A 24098-nucleotide genomic window follows, 5' to 3' on the forward strand; every position below is an offset into this window, starting at 1 on the left:
ATCATCCTGAGTGAGCTAACTCTTTGTACTTCTTCTTCTCCTCCTGTTCCCCTCATCACCCCATTCTTCCATCCCCTACACCCTGGCCCACACTGGATGCTGACATAGACTTATGTGGTATAGTGCAAGGGAAAGAGTCTGCCATTTTTTTTCGATGTGTCATCGTGGTTAGCTTCATTCCAAGGATCTCTCCACTCTTTATACCACATAAGTAAGAGATGAGAGTTTGGAAAAGGATTGGGGATACGATAATGAATTGCAAGTTTTTTAAATGTTCTTTCTATTGTGGGGAAGGAGTAGGCTAGGTGGCCCTTCTTTTTTAAAAAAAAGTTTTTTTTTATTTTAGAGTAGGTTTTGGCCAGGCACGGTGGCTCACGCCTGTAATCCCAGCACTTTGGGTGGTCGAGGCAGGTGGATCACTTGAGGTCAGGAGTTTGAGACCAGCCTGGCCAACACAGTGAAACCCTGTCTCTACTGAAAATATAAAAATTAGCCAGGCCTCATGGCATGCACCTGTAGTCCCAGTTACTTTGGTGGAGGAGGCAGGAGAATCGCTTGAACCCACAAGACAGAGGTTGCAGCGAGCCAAGATCGTGCCACTGCACTCCAGCCTGTGTGACAGAATGAGGCTGTCTCAAAAAAAGAAAAAAAAAGAGTAGATTTGAACTCAGTCATCAATAGCCTCTATTCCAGGAGATTTTACAGTTTATTATGTTATAGGGGGTGTATAATAGAATTTCAAGCTATGTAAATTCCAAGCACATTTGGAAGAATGAAGAAATGGAGGAAGGGGAATGTATGAGCGCAAGCATTCCAGGTTTTGTGAAAATGCTATAATCTTTGCACACAGGGATAGTACAAAGTGCTATTTATCTGTAAGAGATTTTTTGTGATTAACAGACAGTTTTCACATGTGATATTTCAACCTTGGTTTTATGGAGTAGGTATGTGATGGCGTTTGAGAACTGTAGATCCATAGTTGAGGTTCATGTAGGGTAAAGATATTACCTCGATCATATTATGGTCTGTAAGTGGGAGAGCTGTGCCTGGAGCTCAAGTCTTACGATTCCTGATCTAGGACACTTTCTACAACATGATTTTGCAATATACAAGCCTATAATGTGTGACTAAAGCAGGTGAGTCACCCCTTGTAACAGGCCCTAGTAATGGCACTGCCACCAAACAGCTGTGTGATATTGGGCAAAGACTTACCTTGTTTGGATCTCAGTTTCCTCCTAGAAAAATGAGGGTAGAGGTTAAGCTGGTGATCCCAAAGCCTCCATACTGCCCTAAACTGTGGATCTAGATCCAGTAGAATGCTGGGTCACAGGACCCTAGAGAGTTTTTCAAACCCAAAGGTCTGTCATTCCTTGATGGTAGGCAGCAGTTTTTGGAAGCGGGTGACACAGCAAATATCAAAACACCTAAAACTTACAAGAGTTGTTTCTGCCTGATGGCCTTTATAATTAATTTTAGTTTTTTAGTTTTTTTGTTTTTTGAGACAGAGTCTTGCTCTGTCACCCAGGCTGGAGTACAGTGGCGTGACCTCGGCTCACTGCAACCTCCACCTCCCAGGTTCGAGCAATTCTGTCTCAGCCTCCTGAGTAGCTGGGACTATAGGTGCATGTCACCGCACCCAGCTTATTTTTGTATTTTTAGTAGAGACGAGTTTCACCATATTGGTCAGGCTGGTCTTGAACTCTTGACCTCAGGTGATCCATCTGCCTCAGCCTCCCTAAGTGCTGGGATTACAGGCATGAGCCACAGCACCCAGCCTAAATAGTTAATATTTAACATTATACTATAGTTATCCAAGTAATTCAGGCCAAGGTTTTAGAAATAAAACAAAAACAAAGTCACTTTTAACGTGTACGTTTACCAGATAGATAATTTTTTTTTTAACTACAAGAGTTTGGGAATGAATTACTCTTAAACAAACGACTCTAGATATACATGAAAATTGGAAGGACTTTCTATGCATATGATAATCAATTTAAAGACAACATTTAAAATAATATTGTTGCCACTCTCAAAAAGTGATAATATAACAGCTGATGGTTTAAAAAGCAGAGGACAGAAGCCCCCAAACTTATGGCACCTGTATATCTCAGAAAACTTTTTTACAGCATGCCTAGGCCACAAAAATACCTGTGTTTTGATTATTGAATTGTAAGATCTACACAACCTAATAGTAATAGGTCTTGTGTTGTCCAAAAGATGTTGATGTTTTTCTCTTGCAAACTTAAAAGATCCTGCAGTGCCTCTGTGAATAGCATTGCCTGGTTAAAGTTGAATTTCAGATAATAACTAATTCTTTTCATGTTAATTTTTTTTTTCTTTTCTTTCTCTTTTTTTTTTTTTTTTTTTTTTTTTTTTTTTGAGACAGGGTCTCATTCTGTTGCCCAGGCTGGAGTGCAGTGGCATGATCATGGCTCCCTGCAGCCTTGACCTCCCTGGGCTCAGGTGCCTCTCACCTCAGCCACCCAAGTAGCTGGGACTACTGGTACGCACCGTCATGCCCAGATAATTTTTGTGTTTTTTGTAGAGACGTGGTTTTGCCATGTTGTCCAGGGCGGTCTTGAACTCCTGGGCTCAAGTGATCTGCCCACCTCGGCCTCCCAAAGTGCTGGGGTTACAGGCATGAGCCACTGCACCTGGCCCCTGTGTTAAGTATTTCTTCACTAATACATAGGACATGCACTAAAAATTATTTATTGCTTATCTGAAGCTCACATTTAACTAGATGTCCTGTACTTTTAGTTACTAAATACTGCAGCTGTACCCATGCATTTACTGGTGCTCCCCAGCCTGCCTTGTACAAAGTTTGGAAACCACGGTCCTATATCCCTAGGCCAATTTTTTAATGTAAAATTTGATTCATTTTAAATAAATTATATACAGGAATTTTTTAAAAAATTGTTTTAAATATAATTTAAATTATCAAAATGTTTTTTAACTGAACTTGTGACCAGAGACATTTAGATCATGAAGAGTGGGCTTTATGCTCACTAATGAGAGTCTGGCTATGCATGTGGAGCCCTGAGCTATAAATTGTGGCTTCCTCAATTCCCCTCGTGTCACTTGAACAAAACCTAAGTGTCAGACCAGAGCTTCTGGTGTCTTCCATGGGACTTCATTCAACAGCTGGAGCAAATGAAGTCAGGTTGATTTTTTCAAAATTTTTCCAATTTTGGTGTCTCATAGACATAATCATTTTTTAGGACTAGAATTTCTTCAGTTTAACAACAGAAATAATAATTCATTATGAAAAGCAAATCTGGAGGCCTTCTTCATTGTGGTGCCAAGCTAATCATTAAATTGCAACATTTTTCTTTTAGGAAGCTCTGTAGATATGCTGTACACTTTTGCAAATTGCTCAGGACTGGACTTGATCTTTGGCCTAAATGCATTATTAAGAACAGCAGATTTGCAGTGGAACAGTTCTAATGCTCAGTTGCTCCTGGACTACTGCTCTTCCAAGAGGTATAACATTTCTTGGGAACTAGGCAATGGTAAGTACCTGAGGGAATAATTCATTAATAAGGAGATGCCCCACTAGCATTATTTCTTCCTATTTATGACACTCTTTTTAATATTAGCAAATATACTTCTGCCTGGGCACATTCTTACAAGTGCTCAACAATGCAGCTTTTGGAATGGCAGATGGCAGAAAACTCCTGTATCTATTCCAGAACCTATTATTGCTAATCTCAGTTTACGTTACATTTGAAGTGAGAACCAGCTGGAGCTAGCAACCTTCCTAGCTCCCAAGTTCCCTTGAGATTTTCAGAATCACTTAACCCTATTATGCTTGGCAGGCTGGCTTCAGCAAAACTGGGAAGTTAGTAGTTTGTTTTATTCATCCCTTCCTACCTGGGTCAAGCTCCTGATTGTCTCCTTCTTCACAATTTTTTGCAAAGAACTTGTAAATTCTAACTATAAGTATTCATGATTAGCCACATTTATTCAAAACAAAGAGTGCTTTTTCCACATATCAACCAATAGAAATGAGGATTAAATGGGAAATGAAATGTAGCAATAAGGTGAGCACATGTCTTCTTCCTCCTCAAACTTTTTTTTTTGTTTTGTTTTTTGAGACAAGGTCTTGCTCTGTTATCCAGGTTGGAGTGCAGTGGTATGTTCATAGCTCACTGTAGCCTCCAACTCCTGGGCTCTTGCAATCTCTCACACCTCAGCCTCCTGATTAACTAGTACTTCACTATGCCTAGCCAATTTTTTTTTCCTTTATCTTGTTGTGGTGCCCAGGCTGGTCTCAATCTCCTGGCCTCAAGTAATCCTCCTGCCTCAGCCTCCCAAAATGCTGGGATTACAGGCATGAGCCACTGTGCCCGGTCCCAACCATTTTTTTCTAAAGTAAATGAGGTTATTAGATATGGAGCATAGGCTACTTCCCAGATATCCATATATATTGGTTTGTTACCCTCATTAACTTCAAATTGTTCAGTAGCCCCTCATAGCTCAGTTATACAGTTAAAATTTTTGTTTTGTTTTTCTGGAGTATCTTATCTATAACTACGAGTTTTACTTTACCTATTTTTTTTGAGACAGAGCCCTGCTCTGTCACTCAGGCTGGAATGCAGTTGCATGATCACGGCTCACTACAGCCTCGACCTTCTGGACTCAAGTGATCCTCTCCCTCAGTCTCCCAAGCTGGGGCTACAGGTGTGCACCACCACATCCAGCTAATTTTTTTTTTTTTTTTTTTTTCGTGGAACAGGGTCTTACTGTTACCCAGACTGGTCTCAAACTCCCGGCCTCAGGGGATCCTCTTGTCTCAGCCTCCCAAAATGCTGGGATTACAGGCATAAGCCATAGCACCAGGCCTGATTTTACTTTTCTTGACTTTGAATTATAAGTTTTTGTAATTTGGAAAATGTTTTGTTGCTTTTACATACTTCTGTATGTTTGCTTTTAAATACAACATTTCTCAATATATATTTTGAGAATTGCTGTCTTTCAGAACCTAACAGTTTCCTTAAGAAGGCTGATATTTTCATCAATGGGTCGCAGTTAGGAGAAGATTTTATTCAATTGCATAAACTTTTAAGAAAGTCCACCTTCAAAAATGCAAAACTCTATGGTCCTGATGTTGGTCAGCCTCGAAGAAAGACTGCTAAGATGCTGAAGAGGTAAGAACCAGAGGATGCAGAATCACTTTTCTTTTCTCCTTTTTTTTCTTGAGACAGTCTCACCACTCCACCCAGACTAGAGTGCAGTGGTACGATCACAGCTCATGGCAACTTTGACCTCCCAGGCTCAAGCAATCATCCCATCTCAGCCCCACAAATAGCTGGCACTACAGGTGAACACCACCACACCTGGCTACTTTAAAAATTTTTTTTGTAGCGATGGGATCTCCCTTTGTTGCCCAGGCTGGTCTTGAACTCCTGAACTCCTGTGCTCAAGCCTTCCTCCCATCTCAGCCTCCCAGATTGCCGGGATTACAGACATGAGCCACCATACCCAGCCACCACTTTTCCGGGGAAAAAAAAAAAAATCTCTCTGGTAGACAATCCTCAATGGTCCACATGTTATTAAACAATTTGCTGCCTGAATACATGATTTGCCAAAAAAATAAAATTTTGACTGGTTCAGAATATCAAGAGATCTGAGGCAAATGACACCTATGATAAAATTTGCTATCAAAATTAGGAATTTTGTGTTCACGTGATCCTAAAGTAGTAACCAGCCCATTTTTAGGGACTAAAACTCTCATCCATATATTGTGCATATATATGTATTATCATATGACGACTGAATGATAACTTAGTATAATTTTTTTTTCTAGTTTCCTAGAGGCTGGTGGAGAAGTGATTGATTCAGTTACATGGCATCAGTAAGTATGTCTCCTATTCTTAATACTAGGAAAGTAAGGCTAGCTTTATTTATTACCTAGTTTTCAAAAAGTTAGTTCCACTTAACTGCCGATTGATTTTGCAGTTCAAATAAGAAACAAATAGTGTCTCAATTAGCACAGTACTCCAGTTTTAATATTAATAAAACAAAAATTTAATGTTATTTTAAATAATGTGGTGGTTTCTATAAAGATCAAAGAACAGTGCCAATTAAACCATGGAACATATGAGTAGCTAAAACCAATTACTTGCCAAAGAATCAGTAACCCAGGAGTGCATGTACTTGCCCCCGTGTGTTTTCAAGACAGAATAATAGATTTCTAGTTACTTGCATAGAACAGACACTTCCTCATATCCGCCTTTTATCTTGGTCTTTCCCTAGTAGAACTTCTACCTTTTCTTAGTAGCAGGTGAGTGGGAGAGGCAAGAAGGAGAATAAGGTCAGCAATTAACCTAAAAGTAGAAAGTAAAGTTGTTTTTTTTTTAATATTTTCTGAATAATTTAGCTACTACTTGAATGGACGAACTGCTACAAAAGAAGATTTTCTAAACCCTGATGTACTGGACATTTTTATTTCATCTGTGCAAAAAGTTTTCCAGGTAATAGTCTTTTTATAAATTTTTAATGTAAAACCAGAATCCCTATTTTATAGTCTAGCTAGTTCTAAATCCTACAGGTATATATATGTACATGGTTTTCTAATTTTAGAGAGCAAATTTATTCACTGTTGGTTTCCCCCTTAGCATTGGGTCTTACCCCATGTATGTGATTAAAAATTTGAAATATTTCCAATAGCCTTTAGTAGAATTAACTCACATAGATGATAAGAGTGGGTTGGTTTACTTCCTATTCCTTCCACAGCCTTCTATTCCAATAAAAGAAAATTTCCCAAGACCTAAATGACTATGAACATATTTTATAACTATGTAGGACTGATGGGTCTAGGAATACAAGGTTTTGAATGCTGTTTAACACCACAGGTGAAGCCACACATCAACTCTTTTGCAATTACCGTGGATTCTTTTCTGTTCTATAGGTGGTTGAGAGCACCAGGCCTGGCAAGAAGGTCTGGTTAGGAGAAACAAGCTCTGCATATGGAGGCGGAGCACCCTTGCTATCCGACACCTTTGCAGCTGGCTTTATGTGAGTGAGGCAGCACTGGCATTAGGAGTCAGAAGTGCAGTTCTTCTCCACCCTTCTATTCCATTGAAATAGCTCCCCAGCCAAAAAGCAGATCAAAGACAGTTTCAGTGGCTGAGCTCCAAAATTCATACCAGATTTCATGAGAAAATGATTTACTAAAGCTTGATGGACATCTTTGACAAGTGTCCCAATTAATCATTGTAAGGATGAATTGTTTTAGAAATGTTCTCCTTTAATTATGGCCCATACAAATGTCAAGTAGTACTTACGCTAAAGAAATGCATTGTAAAAGAATGCATGTAGCTGTGTCTGGTAGTTCCCTGTGATTCCAACACGTTGGGAGGCCGAGGTGGAAGGATTGCTTAAGCCCAGGAGTTTGAGGCCGCAGTGAGTTATGATGGTACCACTGTACTCTAGCCTGGGCAACAGAATGAGACACTGTCTTTTTTTTTTTTTTCCCCTCTGTCACCGAGGCTGGAAAGCAGTGGCACAATCTCACCTCACTGCAACATCTGCCTCCCAGGTTCAAGCAATTCTCCTACCTCAGCCTCCTGAGTAGCTGGGACTACAGGCACATCACCCATCTGGGCTAATTTTTGTATTTTTAGTAGAGATGGGTTTTGCCATGTTGCCCAGCTTGTCTGAAACCCCTGAGCTCAAGTGATCTGCCTGCCTCAGCCTTCTAAAGTCATGATTACAGACATGAGCCACCGTGCCCGGCTACACCCTATCTCAAAAACAAAACAAAACAAAACACACACACACACACACACACACACAAAACACAGTTTAGAGCATATTACAAGCTTTGTCTCTCAGGAGGATACTTAGTGTATGTAGCTATAATTCATAGATTCCCAAGGAGTTTAGAGCCTGAAGTATAAGGTCCCATCAGAGGGACTATCATTGAATGTAAAGATGTATTAAATCATCGCATTATCCAACACCACAAACTTGATTGCTTTAAAATACTGGTTTAGTTACATTCAGTAACTCTGTTAGTGCTTTTAATCTATAGTGCTATATCCCCACACTGAAATTTTTTCTCTTTTCTCTCCCACCTTCATTCTTTTTTCTCTCCTCCTCATCCTTCTAAGCCCAGAATACTGTAAAGCACAAATCCTTTATGCTCATGGAAGCATGAAGAATAGAGAAAAGAATGGAGATGTTTGTTTTCCCATTAACTAAAGATCTGGGTGTCAGGGAGAGGGGGATAGAGATGGAGAAGTGGAAAGAGGTGTCGATAATAGCTTAGATGCAATTCTACTTATTTTACATTTACCCCTGCCGACTGCAACTTTTTCTTCAGCCCTCACACTGTGGTTGTGCAGGGACCTCATAGGATGAAGAACTGTCAATAGGGGTGGGAATTGGTCCACTCTGCTCTGTGGAAGTTGTCTCACCCTGAAAGGGATACCTCTAGCATGGTAATAGTCTTCTAGGATTTGTTATTGTATGGAAAGATGTAAAGGGACGGATTCTGCTGCTGCTGCACGCAGTTGCCATTTCATTTAGATGACTTATGTATAATTGATGACCTCCCTCAAAGATGAATATGTTCAGAACCAGGCATGGTGGCACACACCTATAGTCCTATAGCTGCCCAACTGGTTCACCTTGCCTACTGCCTAGACAGAGCAGATTATCAAGACAGAGGAATTCCAATGGAGAAAGTAATTCATGCAGAGCCGGCTGCACGGGAGACCAAAGTTTTATTATTACGCAAATCAGTCTCCCGGAACATTCTGGGATCAGAGTTTTTAAAGATAATTTGGTGCGTAGGGGTTAGGAAGCGGAGAGTGCTGATTGGTTAGGTTGGAGATGGAATCACAGGAAGTGCAAGGGAGGTTTTCTTGCTGTCTACTGTTCCTGGGTGGGATGGCAGAACTGGTTGGGCCAGATTACCCATCTGGGTTGTGTCAACTGATTCATGCAGTGCAGGGTCTGCAAGGTATCTCAAGCACTGATCTTAGGTTTTATAATAGTGAGGTTATCCTCAGGAACAATTTGAGGAGGTTCAGATTCTTGGAGCCAGAGGCTGCATTACCCCTAAACTGTAATCTCTAACGTTGTAGCTAATTCGTTAGCCCTACAAAGGTAGACTGGTCCCCAGGCAAGAAGGGGGTCTTTTCAGAAAAGGGCTATTGTCAGTTTTGTTTCAGAGTCAAACCATGAACTGAATTCCTTCCCAAAGTTAGTTCAGCCTGTGCCCAGGAATAAACAAGGACAGCTTAAAGGTTAGAAGCAAGATGGAGTCAATTAGGTGGGATCTCTTTCATTGTCATAATTTCCTCAGTTACAATTTTTGCAAAGGTGGTTTCAGTCCCAGCTACTTAAGAGGCTAAGGCAGGAGGATCACTGGAGCCCAGGAGTTTGAGGCTGGAGAGAGCTATGATCACGCCACTGCAGTCCAGCCTGGGTGACAGAGTGAGACTCTGTCTCAATAAATAAATAAGATCAAGATGGTGTGCAATTAGAATTGAGTGATTTTGTTTCCAAACCTGAAGAAAGCCTGGTCTCGCCCTGTCCCAGGTGGCTGGATAAATTGGGCCTGTCAGCCCGAATGGGAATAGAAGTGGTGATGAGGCAAGTATTCTTTGGAGCAGGAAACTACCATTTAGTGGATGAACACTTCGATCCTTTACCCGTAAGTGACCATCTTTTTCATAATTCTTGAAGAGTAGATTAAAGTCAACTTGGGACTCCTGGTGTTAACCTTCTATGAATAATCAGTCCTCTCAATAACTAGCCGAATCGTGAGATGATGAATTTAGGAAGACCCTTAGATATCATCCAATCTAACATTTTTTGCGTGCGTTTGAAGAGAAGAAATCAAAAACTAGGAATAACTTATTAAATGTGAGCCATTTGGGGCATAGTGTGGATTTTGTTTAAAAGAGGGATAATTTGAAATTTTATGACTCATTGTACAAAATAACAACTTGGATTTTCAAATGTTTTACAAAGTAATCAGTTATAATTGCCTATAGTATGCTTCAAAACATTTTTTATATTATGAAATTGTAATTTATTTAACTTTAAAATGACCCAGTACCATATATTTGCTCAAACATGTTACGCTAAGAATTTACTGTTTTATTAATAATCTTCAAGATACTTAGGAATAAAGTCTCACTTCTAACCCTTCCTTCAACTACAGCTGGTGCTAAATCAGGAAATGTTTCTTCCCAAAAAGCCTCGTGGAAGATCTATATGTCTAAATATATGTCAGAGATAACATTGACATAGCCCTGAGAAGCATGACCTTGATTTTTATAGTCTAAAATGTCATTTGAAGATACCTATTTTCTAAGAATAATTCCTAAAGGAATTACTTGAATGTTGTAGGAAAGCTAAGAAATTTGCAAAGAGCATATGTGAAAATATAAGCTAGGCTTTTGTGGTTTGCGGATAGATTTCCCAACAAAATTGCTTTTTATCTATAGTGGTCCAACATATTACTCATCCTTTTTTAGAAAATTCTTAGAAAAGTGACCTTGCAAAAATGGAATTTATCTTTCCCCATGTCATCTATAGAGTTAAACTAAGCTAAGCATAGTAATTTCACTAGACAAACATTCGAAATCTACTCCTGGCCTTTTTATCTCATCTCATCCAAATTTTCCCAGGGCCCAGACATAAACCTTTGACTTACAAACTCTTTGTATATGCACTAAATATGCTTCTCCTTCAAGGTTCTCAGTCAGCTAGAAAAACTTGCAAGAGCAAATGGTACCCTTGACACTTGTAGATCCAAGGGAATTAAACTTAAACTCACTGAACATGTCTGTGAATTCATTTGATTTGCATGACGGTCCTGTAAGGTGACAAGGCAGGTATCTTGGATCCATTTTTTAAATAAGGAACTTCAAATTGAGAAGAGATTGCATGATTTACAGGAAGCCATGCTGTAGTCCTATGTTACTCTGAAAATCCCATTCAAATCTTGCCTCTGAGGCCCACATGCTTTCTACCCTACTACTAGTCATTGACCCATGTTTATGTCTCCTTTGAAAACATTTAGTTGATTCCACTCTTGTCTCCAGTGAAAAAGGTGAATTTAAGCAGAGAAACAAAACTCATTTGTCTTGTTAAGTCTACTTTCCCTCAATTCAAGAAGGAAAGTTGGGGTATGTGTTGAGTGGTGTTTTATTTATTTATTTATTTTAGTATTTTTTAAATTGAGACAAGGTCTCTCTATATTGCCCAGGCTCGTCTCAAACTCCTGGGCTCAAGTGATCCTCCTGCGTCAGCCTCCCAGTGTTGGGATTACAGGTGTAATTGTGCCCACCACCGACCCTAAGTTTTTTAAGAAGAACTTTTACTATCGAAAATTTTAATCCACAATGGTTGAACTAATTTACACTCCCACCAACAGTGTAAAAGTGTTCCTATTTCTCCACATCCTCTCCAGCATCTGTTGTCTCCAGATTTTTTAATGATCACCATTCTAACTGGCGTGAGATGGTATCTCAATGTAGTTTTGATTTGCATTTCCCTAATGACCAGTGCAATGAGAACACATGGACACAGGGAGGGGAGCATCACACACCGGGGTCTGTTGGGGGGAAATAGGGGAGGGACAGTGTGAGGGTGGGGAATTGGGGAGAGATAGCATGAGGAGAAATGCCAGATATAGGTGAAGGGAAGGAAGGCAGCAAATCACGATGCCATATGTGTACCTCTGCAACAGTCTTGCGTGTTCTTCACATGTACCCCAAAACCTAAAATGCAATAAAAAAAAGAAAAGAAAATTTTAATCATATACAAAATACAGAGGAAAGTATATGGACCCACTTTAGAAGACTAGAATATGCCATCCCAAAATATGCCACTTTGGCATAAGGATTATTTTGAGCTGAAGGCAACTGGGAAGAAACATGTAGAAGAAAAGTTATCTGTCCTCCTCCATTTGCCTAAAAGCAGGATATAAATTTACAGAAGTCCCCTGCTTCCCTTTCTACCAGGAAAAAGAAGAGTTAATCACTGAAGATAATTTCAGACCCTTATTGGTCTAAAGATGGCTCTAGAAGAATCTATATTACATATTCATTTATTTTCCTTCCCACAATTTGCCACCCCTAGAGACTCAAAACCCTTTTCCTTTGTCATGTCTGTTGCCCAGAAATTTATTGTTCTTTGTTAAAGATGCTATATAAGCTGGAGTTCTAAGCCACCTTGTTGAGAATTACTTGTTCCCTTGGTATTTTCTGCATATATATATATATATATATATATGTGAAATATATATGTTAATATACTTACATTTGTTTTTCTCTTGCTTTATGTCTTGTTACAGAGGTCCATCCCAAATAAGAACTAAAAGTAGAAGGAAAATTATGTTTTCCTCCTGTATACTTTGATCTTGTTTAATCCATAATCCTACCCACTTTTTTTATAAATACTTATACATTGCATAAGTATAGGCAGTTGCAGTTTAGTCAAGTTTTATATGATTTTACTTTATTTTTCATTTTTTTAAAAAAGAAAAATGATACTCTTCTTGTTGTAGTTTTTTAAGACAAAGGCTCGCTCTGTCACCTATTAGATTACTTTGAAGCAAATCTCAGATATATTATTTTATCTATAAATATTTCAGTATGTGCTAGGTGTGGTGGCTCACACCTATAATCCCAACACTTTGGGAAGCTGAAGCAGGAGGATCACTTGAGCCCAGGAGTTCAAGACCAGCTTCAGCAACAAAGTGAGACCTCCATCTCTATAAAAAAGTCAAAAAGTTATCTGGGCATGGTGGCACATGCCTGTGGTCCCAGCTACATGAGAGGCTGAGGCAGGATGATCACTCGAGCCCAAGAGGTTGAGGCTGCAGTGAGTTGCATTCACACCACTGCACTCCAACCTGGGCGACAGAGTAAGACCATGTCTCAAAAAATATATATATTTTAGTATGTATCCTTTTTGTAAAAACAGAATACTTTCATCTTACTTTATTAAGAATAATTCATAATTCCTTAGTATCACCAAATATTTTGTCAGTGTTTTACATTTTCCTTATTGCCTAAAATATTGTTGATAATTTATTCAAATCAGAATCCAGACAAGGTCCATATACCACATTTGGTTGATACGTCTCTTAAGCTTGTTCATCTTTAAGTTCTTCGTCCCTTTCTTTCCTCTCTTGTAATTTATTAATGTGAAAAAACAGGTAACTTGTTCTATAGGTTCTACAGTACTTCCCACATTCTGGAGTTTGCTAAATTTTTTTCCTGTGGTGTCATGTTCCTCTGTCCCCTGTATTTCCTATAAACTGGTAGTTATACCTAGAATCTTCAGTTTGTTTAGGGTTTTTTTAATTATCATTATTTTTTGCAAGAATTCTTTATTATGTGCTTCTGGAAGCTCAAATGTGCTTTGAGCTTCCCAGGCTGGAGTGCAGTAGCACAATCATAGCTCACTGCAGCCTTGACCTCCTGGCTCAGGTGATCTTCCCACCTCAGCCTCCTGGGTACCTGGAACTACAGGTGCACACCACCACACCTAGCTAATTTTTTAGAGAAGGGGTTTCATCATGTTTCTCAGACTGGTCTTCAACTCCTGGGTTCAAGCGATCTACCCACTTCAGCCTCCTAACATGCTGTGATTATATTTTGGCCACTGTGCCTGGTATAAATAAAATTATTTGTCTCTTAAACAGATGGAAGTTTTGCTTTAAAAATTTGTCTTTGTGCCGTGTGTGTGTGTGTGTGTGTGTGTGTGTGTGTGTGTGTGTGTGTGTGTCTGTCTGTCTAAAAGTTTGGCTTTGAGCTTTGCTTTCAATTCGTAGATGAAAGATAACCAAGAATACTTAAACTCTGATCATTCTTGACAGATATCCCCTAGAGGCTATGGCCTTTTGAATTGTATCCTCCAGTGATAAAAAGCAGCAAGCAAGCTATTGCTCTCAGATTCATGGTGGTCACACGGGAGGAAAAAAAAAAAGAAAAGAAGAATCCTGTTTAAAAGCCCCGAGGATAACAGTGATACTCTTTGTAGGATAACAATTTGCTTGTCACTGGTTTCGTTAAATAAGGAAGTAAGTAAAGATCTATTTTTGTCTCTTTTTCTCCCCAACCACCACAACTAGGATTATTGGCTATCTCTTCTGTTCAAGAAATTGGTGGGCACCAAGGTGTTAATGGCAAGTGTGAAAGGCCCAGAGAGAGAGAATCTTCGAGTATACCTTCATTGCACAAACATTAACAAGTAAGTATGAAACACACCCTTTACCAATCAAGTTTTAGTGGGTAAGCACGTAACTTTACTCAAACCGCCCTGTTGCATATATCTATACATTGCATAAGTATAGGCAGTTGCAGTTTAGTCGTTTTATATGATTTTACTTTATTTTTCATTTTTTTAAAAAAGAAAAATGATACTCTTCTTGTTGTAGTTTTTTAAGACAAAGGCTCGCTCTGTCACCCAGGCTGTAGTGCAGTGGTGCAATCTCAGCTCACTGCAACGTCCGCCTCCCAGGTTCAAGTGATTCTTGAAAAGGAGAACAATAATAACCATAGTGTTGTTTTCAAAAGTTGCAACCAGTTTCTAGAGTTGAGAAGCCACAGAGATTTTTATAGCCTCATACTCTTGCTTGAGGTAGCAAAAAATGTTCCTAAATCTCAGGAATATTCTTAGATAGGTTTCAATCTATCATTCCTGATAAGATGATACTGAAATACTAATTCCAGCCAAGAAAGACCATCTACTGTTTCCCACTGTTGGTGACTGGGAATTCTGTGGATAGTGAGGACCCCACTGGGAAGTAGCGAGGGGAATGGTTTGAATGGATAAATTCGTAAAAATGTCAATAGATTTAATTTTCTTATTTGTTTCAGTCATTTTATAAGGCTAGGAAAAGCCCGTTTGTATGTTTATAATTTGAATTCACATGAACCCACAAAATTTGCCTTTTACCTTCCTATGTCTGAAAATGGATAGTCTAGCCGGCTTCCTAGCAACCCAGTTGGCAGAGCTGTGAGGATCTCAGCATGCTTTAGCTCAGACATTGGCAGCATGAAGAGCAATGATTTTAATCGTGTTTTCAAAATAGGACCACACGAGTGGTCCAATAGGATCATACAAGAAGGATACTCAGAGGATCCACAGTAATTATGAATACGAATACTTAGGATCACATTTGTAATTGAGTTTTTAATTACTTAAATTAGATAAATATTTTTACTGAGTTAACCTATTTGCTTTTAGTCCAAGGTATAAAGAAGGAGATTTAACTCTGTATACCATAAACCTCCATAATGTCACCAAGTACTTGCGGTTGCCCCATCCTTTTTTTAACAAGCAAGTGGATAAATACCTTTTAAGGCCTTTGGGACCTGATGGATTACTCTCCAAGTAAGTAATTTTCCTCGTTCATTTCAAACTTCAATAAATTTATTGGTGTTTATCAGAACAGAGAATTTGGACAGGGAGCAAAAAACAAAGTAAACTATTTCAAGTTCTAAGAAGACTTAATATTCAGGAAATTTCTGTGTGAATACTTACCAAGATGAGTATAACTCACCCTGAGTCTAAAGCAAAAGGATGTGAACACAAACTAGCAGTTACTTAGAGAATAAGTTTTCATTTCAAACTAACTTGACATATCAAGATCTACTCAACACATTTAAATTATTTACTCTAAAAAGACACAATTCTTGGTAACACATTCAGTAAAGCAAAATATACCTACATATAATTGCTATCAAAGGTATGTGGGTTGGTATAAAATATCATACTATGTGAGATCAGTGTGATTCTTTTACAGCATTCATTTTTACAGAAAGAAAAAGAATAGCTAGAGTGTACTTTTTAAGTAGATTCTCATACACTTAAGTTCAAAAACCAATTATTGACTACATAATTCACTGGAGTGCCAAAAAATGACTACGAGTCTTTTTTTTTTTTTTTTTTGAGACGGAGTTTCGCTCTTGTTACCCAGGCTGGAGTGCAATGGCGCGATCTCGGCTCACCGTAACCTCCGCCTCCCGGGTTCAGGCAATTCTCCTGCCCCAGCCTCCTGAGTCGCTGGGATTACAGGCACACGCCACCATGCCCAGCTAATTTTTTGTATTTTTAGTAGAGACGGGGTTTCACCATGTTGACCAGGATGGTCTCGATCTCTTGACCTCGTGATCCACCCGCCTCGGCCTCCCAAAGTGCTGGGATTACAGGCTTGAGCCACCGCGCCCGGCTTGACTACGAGTCTTGAAGAGTTAGGCATATAAATATTTTAAGGTTTCTGTTCAATGTATGTTGGAAGGAGTTTCTTTCTCATGACTATTCTCATATTGGAGCATAAAAAGAGTTTACAGCCTTGGCACAGTGGCTCATGCCTGGAATCCCAACACTTTGGGAAGCTGAGGCAGGCAGATTGCTTCAGCCCAGGATTCGAGACCAGCCTGGGCAATATGGTGAAACTCTGTCTCTACAAAAAATACCAAAATTAGCCAGGAGTGGTGGTGCATGCCTATAGTCCCAGCTACTTGGGAGGCTGAGGTGGGAGGATTGCTTGAGCTCAGGGGGTCAGGGCTGCAGTGAGCTGTGACGGTGCTCCTGTCACCCAGCCCGGGTGACAGAGTGAGAACCCGTCTCAAAATAAATAAATAAATAAATAAAAATTAAGAGTTTACAAAATTCTCAAAATCCTCCCATCTTTGCAAATGCCACATAAGTGATATGTTCCAGGAATATTAGCCTCGGAACCTGAGGCAGTCCAGTAAGCATGCTTTCTCCAACGTCCTATCCCCCACAGACAAACAGCATTAACACTGGTTACTGTTCTTTTATGTTTTTTCCCTCTCTATGCTTTATTTTACTCTAACTATAATCATATAACATGTAATAGGAAAAAGGCAAGGTTGGGGGAGAAGTCCAGAAGTCTTCCCAAAAGCCTTTCTAACATCGCCTCTGTAGACACTTTTTTCTTTTTTCTTTCTTTCTTTCTTTTTTTTTTTTTTTTTTTTTTTTTGAGACAGAGTCATACTCTGTCACACAGGCTAGGGTGCAGTGGCATGATCTCGGCTCGCTGCAACTTCTGCCTCCCAGGTTCAAGCGATTCTCCCACCTCAGCCTCCCTAGTAGCTGGGATTACAGGCATGCATCACTACGTCTGGCTAATTTTTGTATTTTTAGCAGAGACAAGGTTTCACCATGTGGGCCAGGCTGGACTTGCATTCCTGACCGCAAATGATCCACCTGCCTTGGCCTCCCAAAGTGCTGGGATTACAGGCGTGAGCCACCATGTCTGGCTCCTTTGTAGACATTTTTAATGGGCTGTATGTTTTATAAAATACTACCATGGTTTAGTTAACCATTTTCCTACTGTTTAAATCTTTTCTTCCCCCTGTTGTAAATAATGCATTTTAGGGTAACAGATACTATTTTCAATTTCAATTCTGATCTTTTCTGAATTTTTTTTTGCATATTTTGTTTGCTGCTGATAAAAATAATTTTCTGAAGTAATTGAATAACAGTTGTAGAGTTGGAAGTGTCATAAGAGATCATTTTAGTCCAACTACCCATGGAAAGCCCTTCAGAGTGACTGCTCTCTCTGGCAAGGGAAAAGTGAGCCTCTTGGGGCCTTCACTTGCTGCTCTTAGTTCTGTTCTCTAGAGGAGGAGTTGAAAACTATACCTCATTCTTGTTGACAAGTTGGTTTGGAGGATTCCCCACTCCCCTTTCTCTGCTAGGGGAACTTGGCATGCACATTGTGTTTTGTTTTTAGTTAATTGTCAACATCGAAAAATTGACAGCTATTAAAATATCAGGATCTCCAGCTTTTCTTTAAAAATGGATACTTGGGCAACTCTGGACTTGCTTTCTCAACTAACTGGAGTTGAATGGGGGTTGTATACTTTAGACAGGTCATTCAGCTTTACAGATATCTACAGTCTCTACCTGACCCTACTGTCTTATTCCTGTTCTGCTGTTCTTGCACATATCACTTTCTTGGCCTTTGTGGCATTTGAGTTTGCCACCCCTAATCTAGAGTAATGCTGAATACCTCATTTTTTCTGGGATAACTCCCAAATATTTGAAGGAAAATTGGATTGTCTTGACTTTAGGCTATGTCCAATTTCTTCAATGACTATTCTTTATGCTGTATTTAGCAGACCATATTACATTCTTTTTTTAATTTCTTTCTTTTTTTTTTTTTTTTTTTTTTTGAGGCAGTCTCACTCTGTTGCCCAGGCTGGAGTGCAGTAGCGCGATCTTGGCTCACTGCAACATACGCCTCCCAGGTTCAAGAGATTCTCCTGCCTCAGTCTCCTGAGTAGCTGGGAATACAGGAATCCACCACCACAACTGGCTAATTTTTGTATTTTTCGTAGTGATGAGATTTCACTATGTTGGCCAGGCTGATCTGAAACTCCTGACCTCAAGTGATCCGCCCACCTCGGCCTCCCAAAGTGCTGGGATTACAGGCATGAGCCACCATGCCCTGCCTCTATTACATTCTGATCACACATTTCATGTTTTATAATTGGAAAACCGGTGAAATTAGAGACAATGTTTTATTTCCCCTAAATTCTCTTTGATAAGTATATATTACTTACACTCTTCCATCTTTAAAATTTTGCAAAAAAGTATCCTAGATAAGTTTATGAGTGCACAGTCTGTACACTTGCTCTTATTAATGATCTCAGAGAGTTAAACAACAGTCACCTTTAAGAATTATTACTACTACTATTATTGAGGCAGGGGTCTCATTCTGTCACCCAGGCTGGAATGCAGTGGTGCAGTCACAGCTTACTGCAGCCACCGCTGCCTGGGCTCAAGTGATCCTTCCTCCTCAGCCTTCCAAGTAGCTAAGACCACAGGCTTATGCCAACACACTTGGCCAATTTTTAAATTTTTTGTAGGAATGAGGTCTCATTATGTTGCCCAGGCTGCTTTCAAACTCCTAAGCTCAACTGATCTTCCTCAGCCTCCCAAAGTGCTGGGATTACAGATGTGAACAACTGCACCTAGCCCTAAAAATGATTAGGGTCCTGCATAATAAGCATTTAATAAATATTTGAATGAACATATGGTTTTTTTAAAAAAAATAGAGACGAGGTCTCACTATATTGCCCAAGCTAGTCTCAAACTCCTGAACTCAAGCAATCAGGCCACCTTGGCCTCCCAAAGTGCTGGGATTACAGGCATGACCCACCTCATCTGGGCTGAATGAACATATTTTTAATATAAAGGCAGTATTTTATATTTATCTCATAAATTTTGTCCAGCATCCCCACTTCTGCTGAATCTGTTGCTTGCTAATTCCTTCCAGCTTCATTTCATCTGAAATTTGACAAACATCTTCTATTTATTTGTCATCATGTTATTGATTTCAGAATATAAAATAAGATGCCACACTCAAATAAAACCCCATCCTCATTGCCCAGCCTGATGTGGAAATAATCAGCATACATTAAGCTTACCCTTGATATATGTATAGCATCTTTTAGATAAATGTACAGCTGATTAAACAATATAGCCTGATGGTATAATATCTTGCCCATGTAACTCATCTTAGCCACAGCAGTATTAATTCACAATGATCAGATTCACATTTAAGCTTTGTAGCAAAATACTCTCTCCAAAAGCATATCTAAGACTTTTGTGTGTACTCTGGTAAGGTTCTTAATTTCATGCAGAACAGACTCTTACCACTGTCAGTTGGAGACCTTTTCAAGACCTATTTTTGTTTGTGGTTTCCTGATGATGGTCATGGCACTTCCTCCTTCACCCCATCTAAAAATTAACGTGATAAAGGCTTTTAAACAAAACCAACTCATGTAGACTGAGTACAACTACAATGCAGACACGCTAGCCTCTGGCACAGTCATGGCCGTGCTATTGATACATCTTAAGTTACAGAGCCCAGGGCTGAGCATCTCATTAGGTCAAAATGGAAACCAGTTTATCTGCTCACTGATGCTTAATGAGGACAGGGTGTGAGAGACTCACTATTTTTTTGAGACGGAGTTCCTTTTTTTTTTTTTTAATCTTACTTTAGGTGCATAGTTATCTGACATTTCTCCCCATGTTATCCCTCCCCACCCTCCACTCCCTCCCCAGCCCCTGCTGTCTCTCCCCTAACCCCGCCAACTGCCCCCAGTGTGTGATGCTCCTTTCCCTGAGTCCATGTGTTCTCATTGTTCAACACCCACCTATGAGTGAGAACATGCGATGTTTGGCTTTCTGTTCTTGTGTCAGTTTGCTGAGAATGATGGTTTCCAGATTCATCCAAGTCCCTACAAAGGACATGAACTCATCATTTTTTATGGTTGCTTAGTATTCCATGGTGTATATGTACCACCATGTCTATCATTGATGGGCATTTGGGTTGGTTCCAGGTCTTTGCTATTATACACAGGGCTGCAGTGAACATATGTGTGCACGTGTCTTTATTGTAGAATGATTTACAGTTCTTTGGGTATACACCCAGTAATGGGATTGCTGGGTCAAATGGAATTTCTGTTTCTAGATCCTTGAGAAATCGCCACACTGTCTTCCACAATGGTTGAACTAATTTATACTCCCACCAACTGCATGAGTGTTCCTATTTCTCCACATCCTCTCCAGCATCTGTTGTCTCCAGATTTTTTAATGATCGCCATTCTAGCTGGCGTGAGATGGTATCTCAATGTCGTTTTGATTTGCATTTCTCTAATGACCAGTGATGATGAACATTTTTTTCATATGTTTGTTGGGAGATGGAGTTTCACTCTTGTTGCCGAGGCTGAAGTGCAATGGTGTGATCTTGGCTCACCGCAACCTCCGCCTTTCCTGCCTCAGCCTCCCGAGTAGCTGGGATTACAGGCGCCCGCCAACACACCCAACTAATTTTTGTATTTGTAATTTTAGTTGAGATGGGGTTTTGTCATGTTGGCAAGGCTGGTCTCGAACTCCTGACCTGATGATCTGCCTGCCTCTGCCTCCCAAAGTGCTGGGATTACAAGGTGTGAGCCACTGCGCCCAGCCGAGAGACTCTTTTTAAGTGAAAAAGGTATATAATAATGCTACATGGAAAAATATCTAACATTAGAGAATTAAGTAAATAGTATACTCACACCATGGAATCTTGTGCAGTCATTAAAATTATGTAGTGGATGAATGTTTAAAGGTGTGAGAAAATCTTAGGATATGCTGGGGCGGAGGGGAAGAGTAAAGTTTTAAGAAAATACAGTATACCCATACTTAAGTAAAAAAAAAAAAAAAAAAAAGAAAGATGTGTACAGTCATGTGTTGCTTAATGATGGGGATACATTCTGAGAAATGGGTCAATAGGTGATTTCATCCTGGTGTGAACATCACAGACTGAATTTACATAAACCTGGATAGTCTAGCCTACTATACATCGAGGCTATATGGTATAACCTGTTGCTCCTAGGCTACAAACCTGTAAAGCATGTTACTGTAGTGAATATACAATACCTAACACAATGGCAAGTTATCATTGTGTTAAGTAGTTGTGCGTCTAAACACAGAAAACTAATGTGTCGTGCTATAATGTTACAATGGCTATGACATTGCTAGGCAATAGGAATTATTCACTATTGGAATTCAACTTAATTTTATTATTTTATGGGACCATGCTCATATATGCGGTCCGTGGTGGACCAAAACATCATTATGTGGCATATGACCATACGTATGTACATAAAAAATAGATGAAAGAATGAATATACATCAAAATGTTTAAAACAGTTAATGATGACTTAGGTTAGTTTTCTTATATTTATCTGAGTAATAATAATGATAGATAACACTTTTATAGTGTTGACTACATAAAAGGCACTGTTACAAGTGTTCTACATATACTACATGTATTACATAAATGACATAAATATAACTCTAACAGTAACTAATCTTATAAGTTTTCTTTTTTTTTTAGACAGAATTTCACCCTATTGCCCAGGCTGGAGTGCAGTGGCACCATCTCAGCTCACTGCAACCTCTGCCTCCCATGTTTGAACAATTCTCATGTCTCAACCTCCTGAGTAGCTGGGACTACAGGCACATACCACCATGCCAGCTGATTTTTGTATTTTTTGGTGGAGATGGAGTTTTGCCATGTTGGCCAGGCTGATCTTGAATCCCTGGCCTCAAGTCATCTGCCTGCCTCAGCCTCCCAAAGTGCTGGGATTACAGGTGTGAGCCACTGAGCCAGGCCTAATCTTACAAGTTTTCAGTATTTAAAGAGTGCTAACTTTGTTCTTAATATAAAACATATTTCAGAAAAAGAGATATAAGCGTCTCATTTAGAATTATGAAAATAGCCGGGCGCGGTGGCTCATGCCTGTAATCCCAGCACTTTGGGAGGCCGAGGCGGGTGGATCACGAGGTCAAGAGATCGAGACCATCCTGGTCAACATGGTGAAACCCCGTCTCTACTAAAAATACAAAAATTAGCTGGGCATGGTGGCGCGTGCCTGTAATCCCAGCTACTCAGGAGGCTGAGGCAGGAGAATTGCCTGAACCCGGGAGGCGGAGGTTGCAGTGAGCCGAGATCGCGCCATTGCACTCCAGCCTGGGTAACGTGAGTGAAACTCCGTCTCAAAAAAAAAAAAAAAAAAAAAAGAATTATGAAAATAACTATCAATAGACCTACAGCCAACTAAAGCTTTTCTTTCATAAGCTCTTCTTCACATTGATTTGCTTCTTTGGATATGCATTAATTTGATTTAAATAATAAGTATGTATAAGAAATAACACTTTCCCTTAATTTTTAAAAATGTTCAACAGTTTTTAATTTGAATTCCAATAGTGAAATACATAGAAAATATAAATTTTTCTGTAGTTTAGCCAAATAAAATTGTTTTTGTTTCACCACAGCATTCTACCAAAGTATCTTCATAACAGTAAGAAAATGAATGCATACCTCCTGTGGGAGATGGGAATCAGACAGTTTATGGGCATAGTTACAAGTGAGAAACTTCATTGGCTACCATTTATGCTAAATTAATAAAAACTGCATTCTATTATATATATGCATTTGCTTATATAAAAATGATTTCAATTACTGGCCATTAAATAAAATAGCCACCATTCCAGAAGTTGTGTCATATTTATCCTTTTTATACCACCACCATATTGCCTAGTATAAATTATGTGTGTTCTATTTTCTGTAAAGGGCCAGACAGTAAGTATTTCAGGCTTAGGGGCCCATATGGTGTCTGTCATAACTACTCAATTCTGCCATTGTAGCTTAAAGATTATCTAGGTCAAATGCCTAACTGATATAGCGTTGAAATACAAGTTATATAATATAGGCTGCCACACACACACAAAAAGTTTTTTGGTTTAAGAAAGATTTCATGGCTTTCGTAGGGGCATGGGTGGGGGCGTGCACCACTTGTTTAACTTGGTATATCTTTCCCCTCTGCAGATCTGTCCAGCTCAATGGTCAAACTCTAAAGATGGTGGATGATCAGACCTTGCCACCTTTGATGGAAAAAACTCTCCGGCCAGGAAGTTCACTGGGCCTGCCAGCTTTCTCATATAGTTTTTTTGTGATAAGAAATGCCAAAGTTGCTGCTTGCATCTGAAAATAAAATATACTAGTCCTGACACTGAATTTTTCAAGTGTACTAAGAATAAAGCAACTCAAGTTATAGGAAAGGAAGCAGATACCTTACAAAGCAACTAGTGGATGCTTGAGAGACATTGGGACACTCTCAGTGCTAGATTTAGCACAGTATTTTTCTCTCTAGGTAGAACACTGCTAATAATAATAGCTAATAATACCTTGTTCCAAATACTGCTTGGCATTTTGCATGTTTTACTTTTATGTAAAGTTTTGTTTTATTTTTTATTTATTTATTTTTGGGGGGACAGATTCTTGCTCTGTCTCCCAGGCTGGAGAGCAGGGGGGCTATCACGGCTCACTACAACCTCAAGCAATTCTCCTGCCTCAGCCTCTTGAGTAGCTGGGATTATAGGCATCTGCCACTATGCCCAGCTACTTTTTGTATTTTTAGTAAGATGGGGTTTCATCATGTTGGCAAGCTGGTCTCTAACTCCTGTCCTCAAGTGATCCACTCGCCTCAGCCTCCCAAAGTTCCGGGATTACAGGCATGAGCCACCGCACCCAG

The 24098-nt window shown here is 39.5% G+C and overlaps 1 protein-coding gene across 1 annotated transcript in view; it reads left to right on the forward strand.

The window, feature by feature from the left end:
- The window catches only part of HPSE (heparanase), a 50441-nt gene extending 26865 nt beyond the window's left edge, over positions 1-23576 (forward strand). The window contains exons 4-12 of the mRNA XM_032239734.1: positions 3339-3512; positions 4982-5150; positions 5810-5857; positions 6383-6476; positions 6914-7020; positions 9553-9667; positions 14105-14223; positions 15223-15369; positions 23393-23576. Coding sequence (XP_032095625.1) covers positions 3339-3512; positions 4982-5150; positions 5810-5857; positions 6383-6476; positions 6914-7020; positions 9553-9667; positions 14105-14223; positions 15223-15369; positions 23393-23552 — 1133 coding nt within the window. The 3' untranslated portion in view covers positions 23553-23576. The remainder of the gene's footprint in view (positions 1-3338; positions 3513-4981; positions 5151-5809; positions 5858-6382; positions 6477-6913; positions 7021-9552; positions 9668-14104; positions 14224-15222; positions 15370-23392) is intronic.
- Positions 23577-24098: the final 522 nt, after the last annotated feature.

The sequence above is a fragment of the Sapajus apella genome, unplaced genomic scaffold (assembly GCF_009761245.1).
Source record: "Sapajus apella isolate SASKATOON/1434 unplaced genomic scaffold, GSC_monkey_1.0 scaffold45, whole genome shotgun sequence".
Lineage (NCBI taxonomy): Eukaryota > Metazoa > Chordata > Mammalia > Primates > Cebidae > Sapajus > Sapajus apella.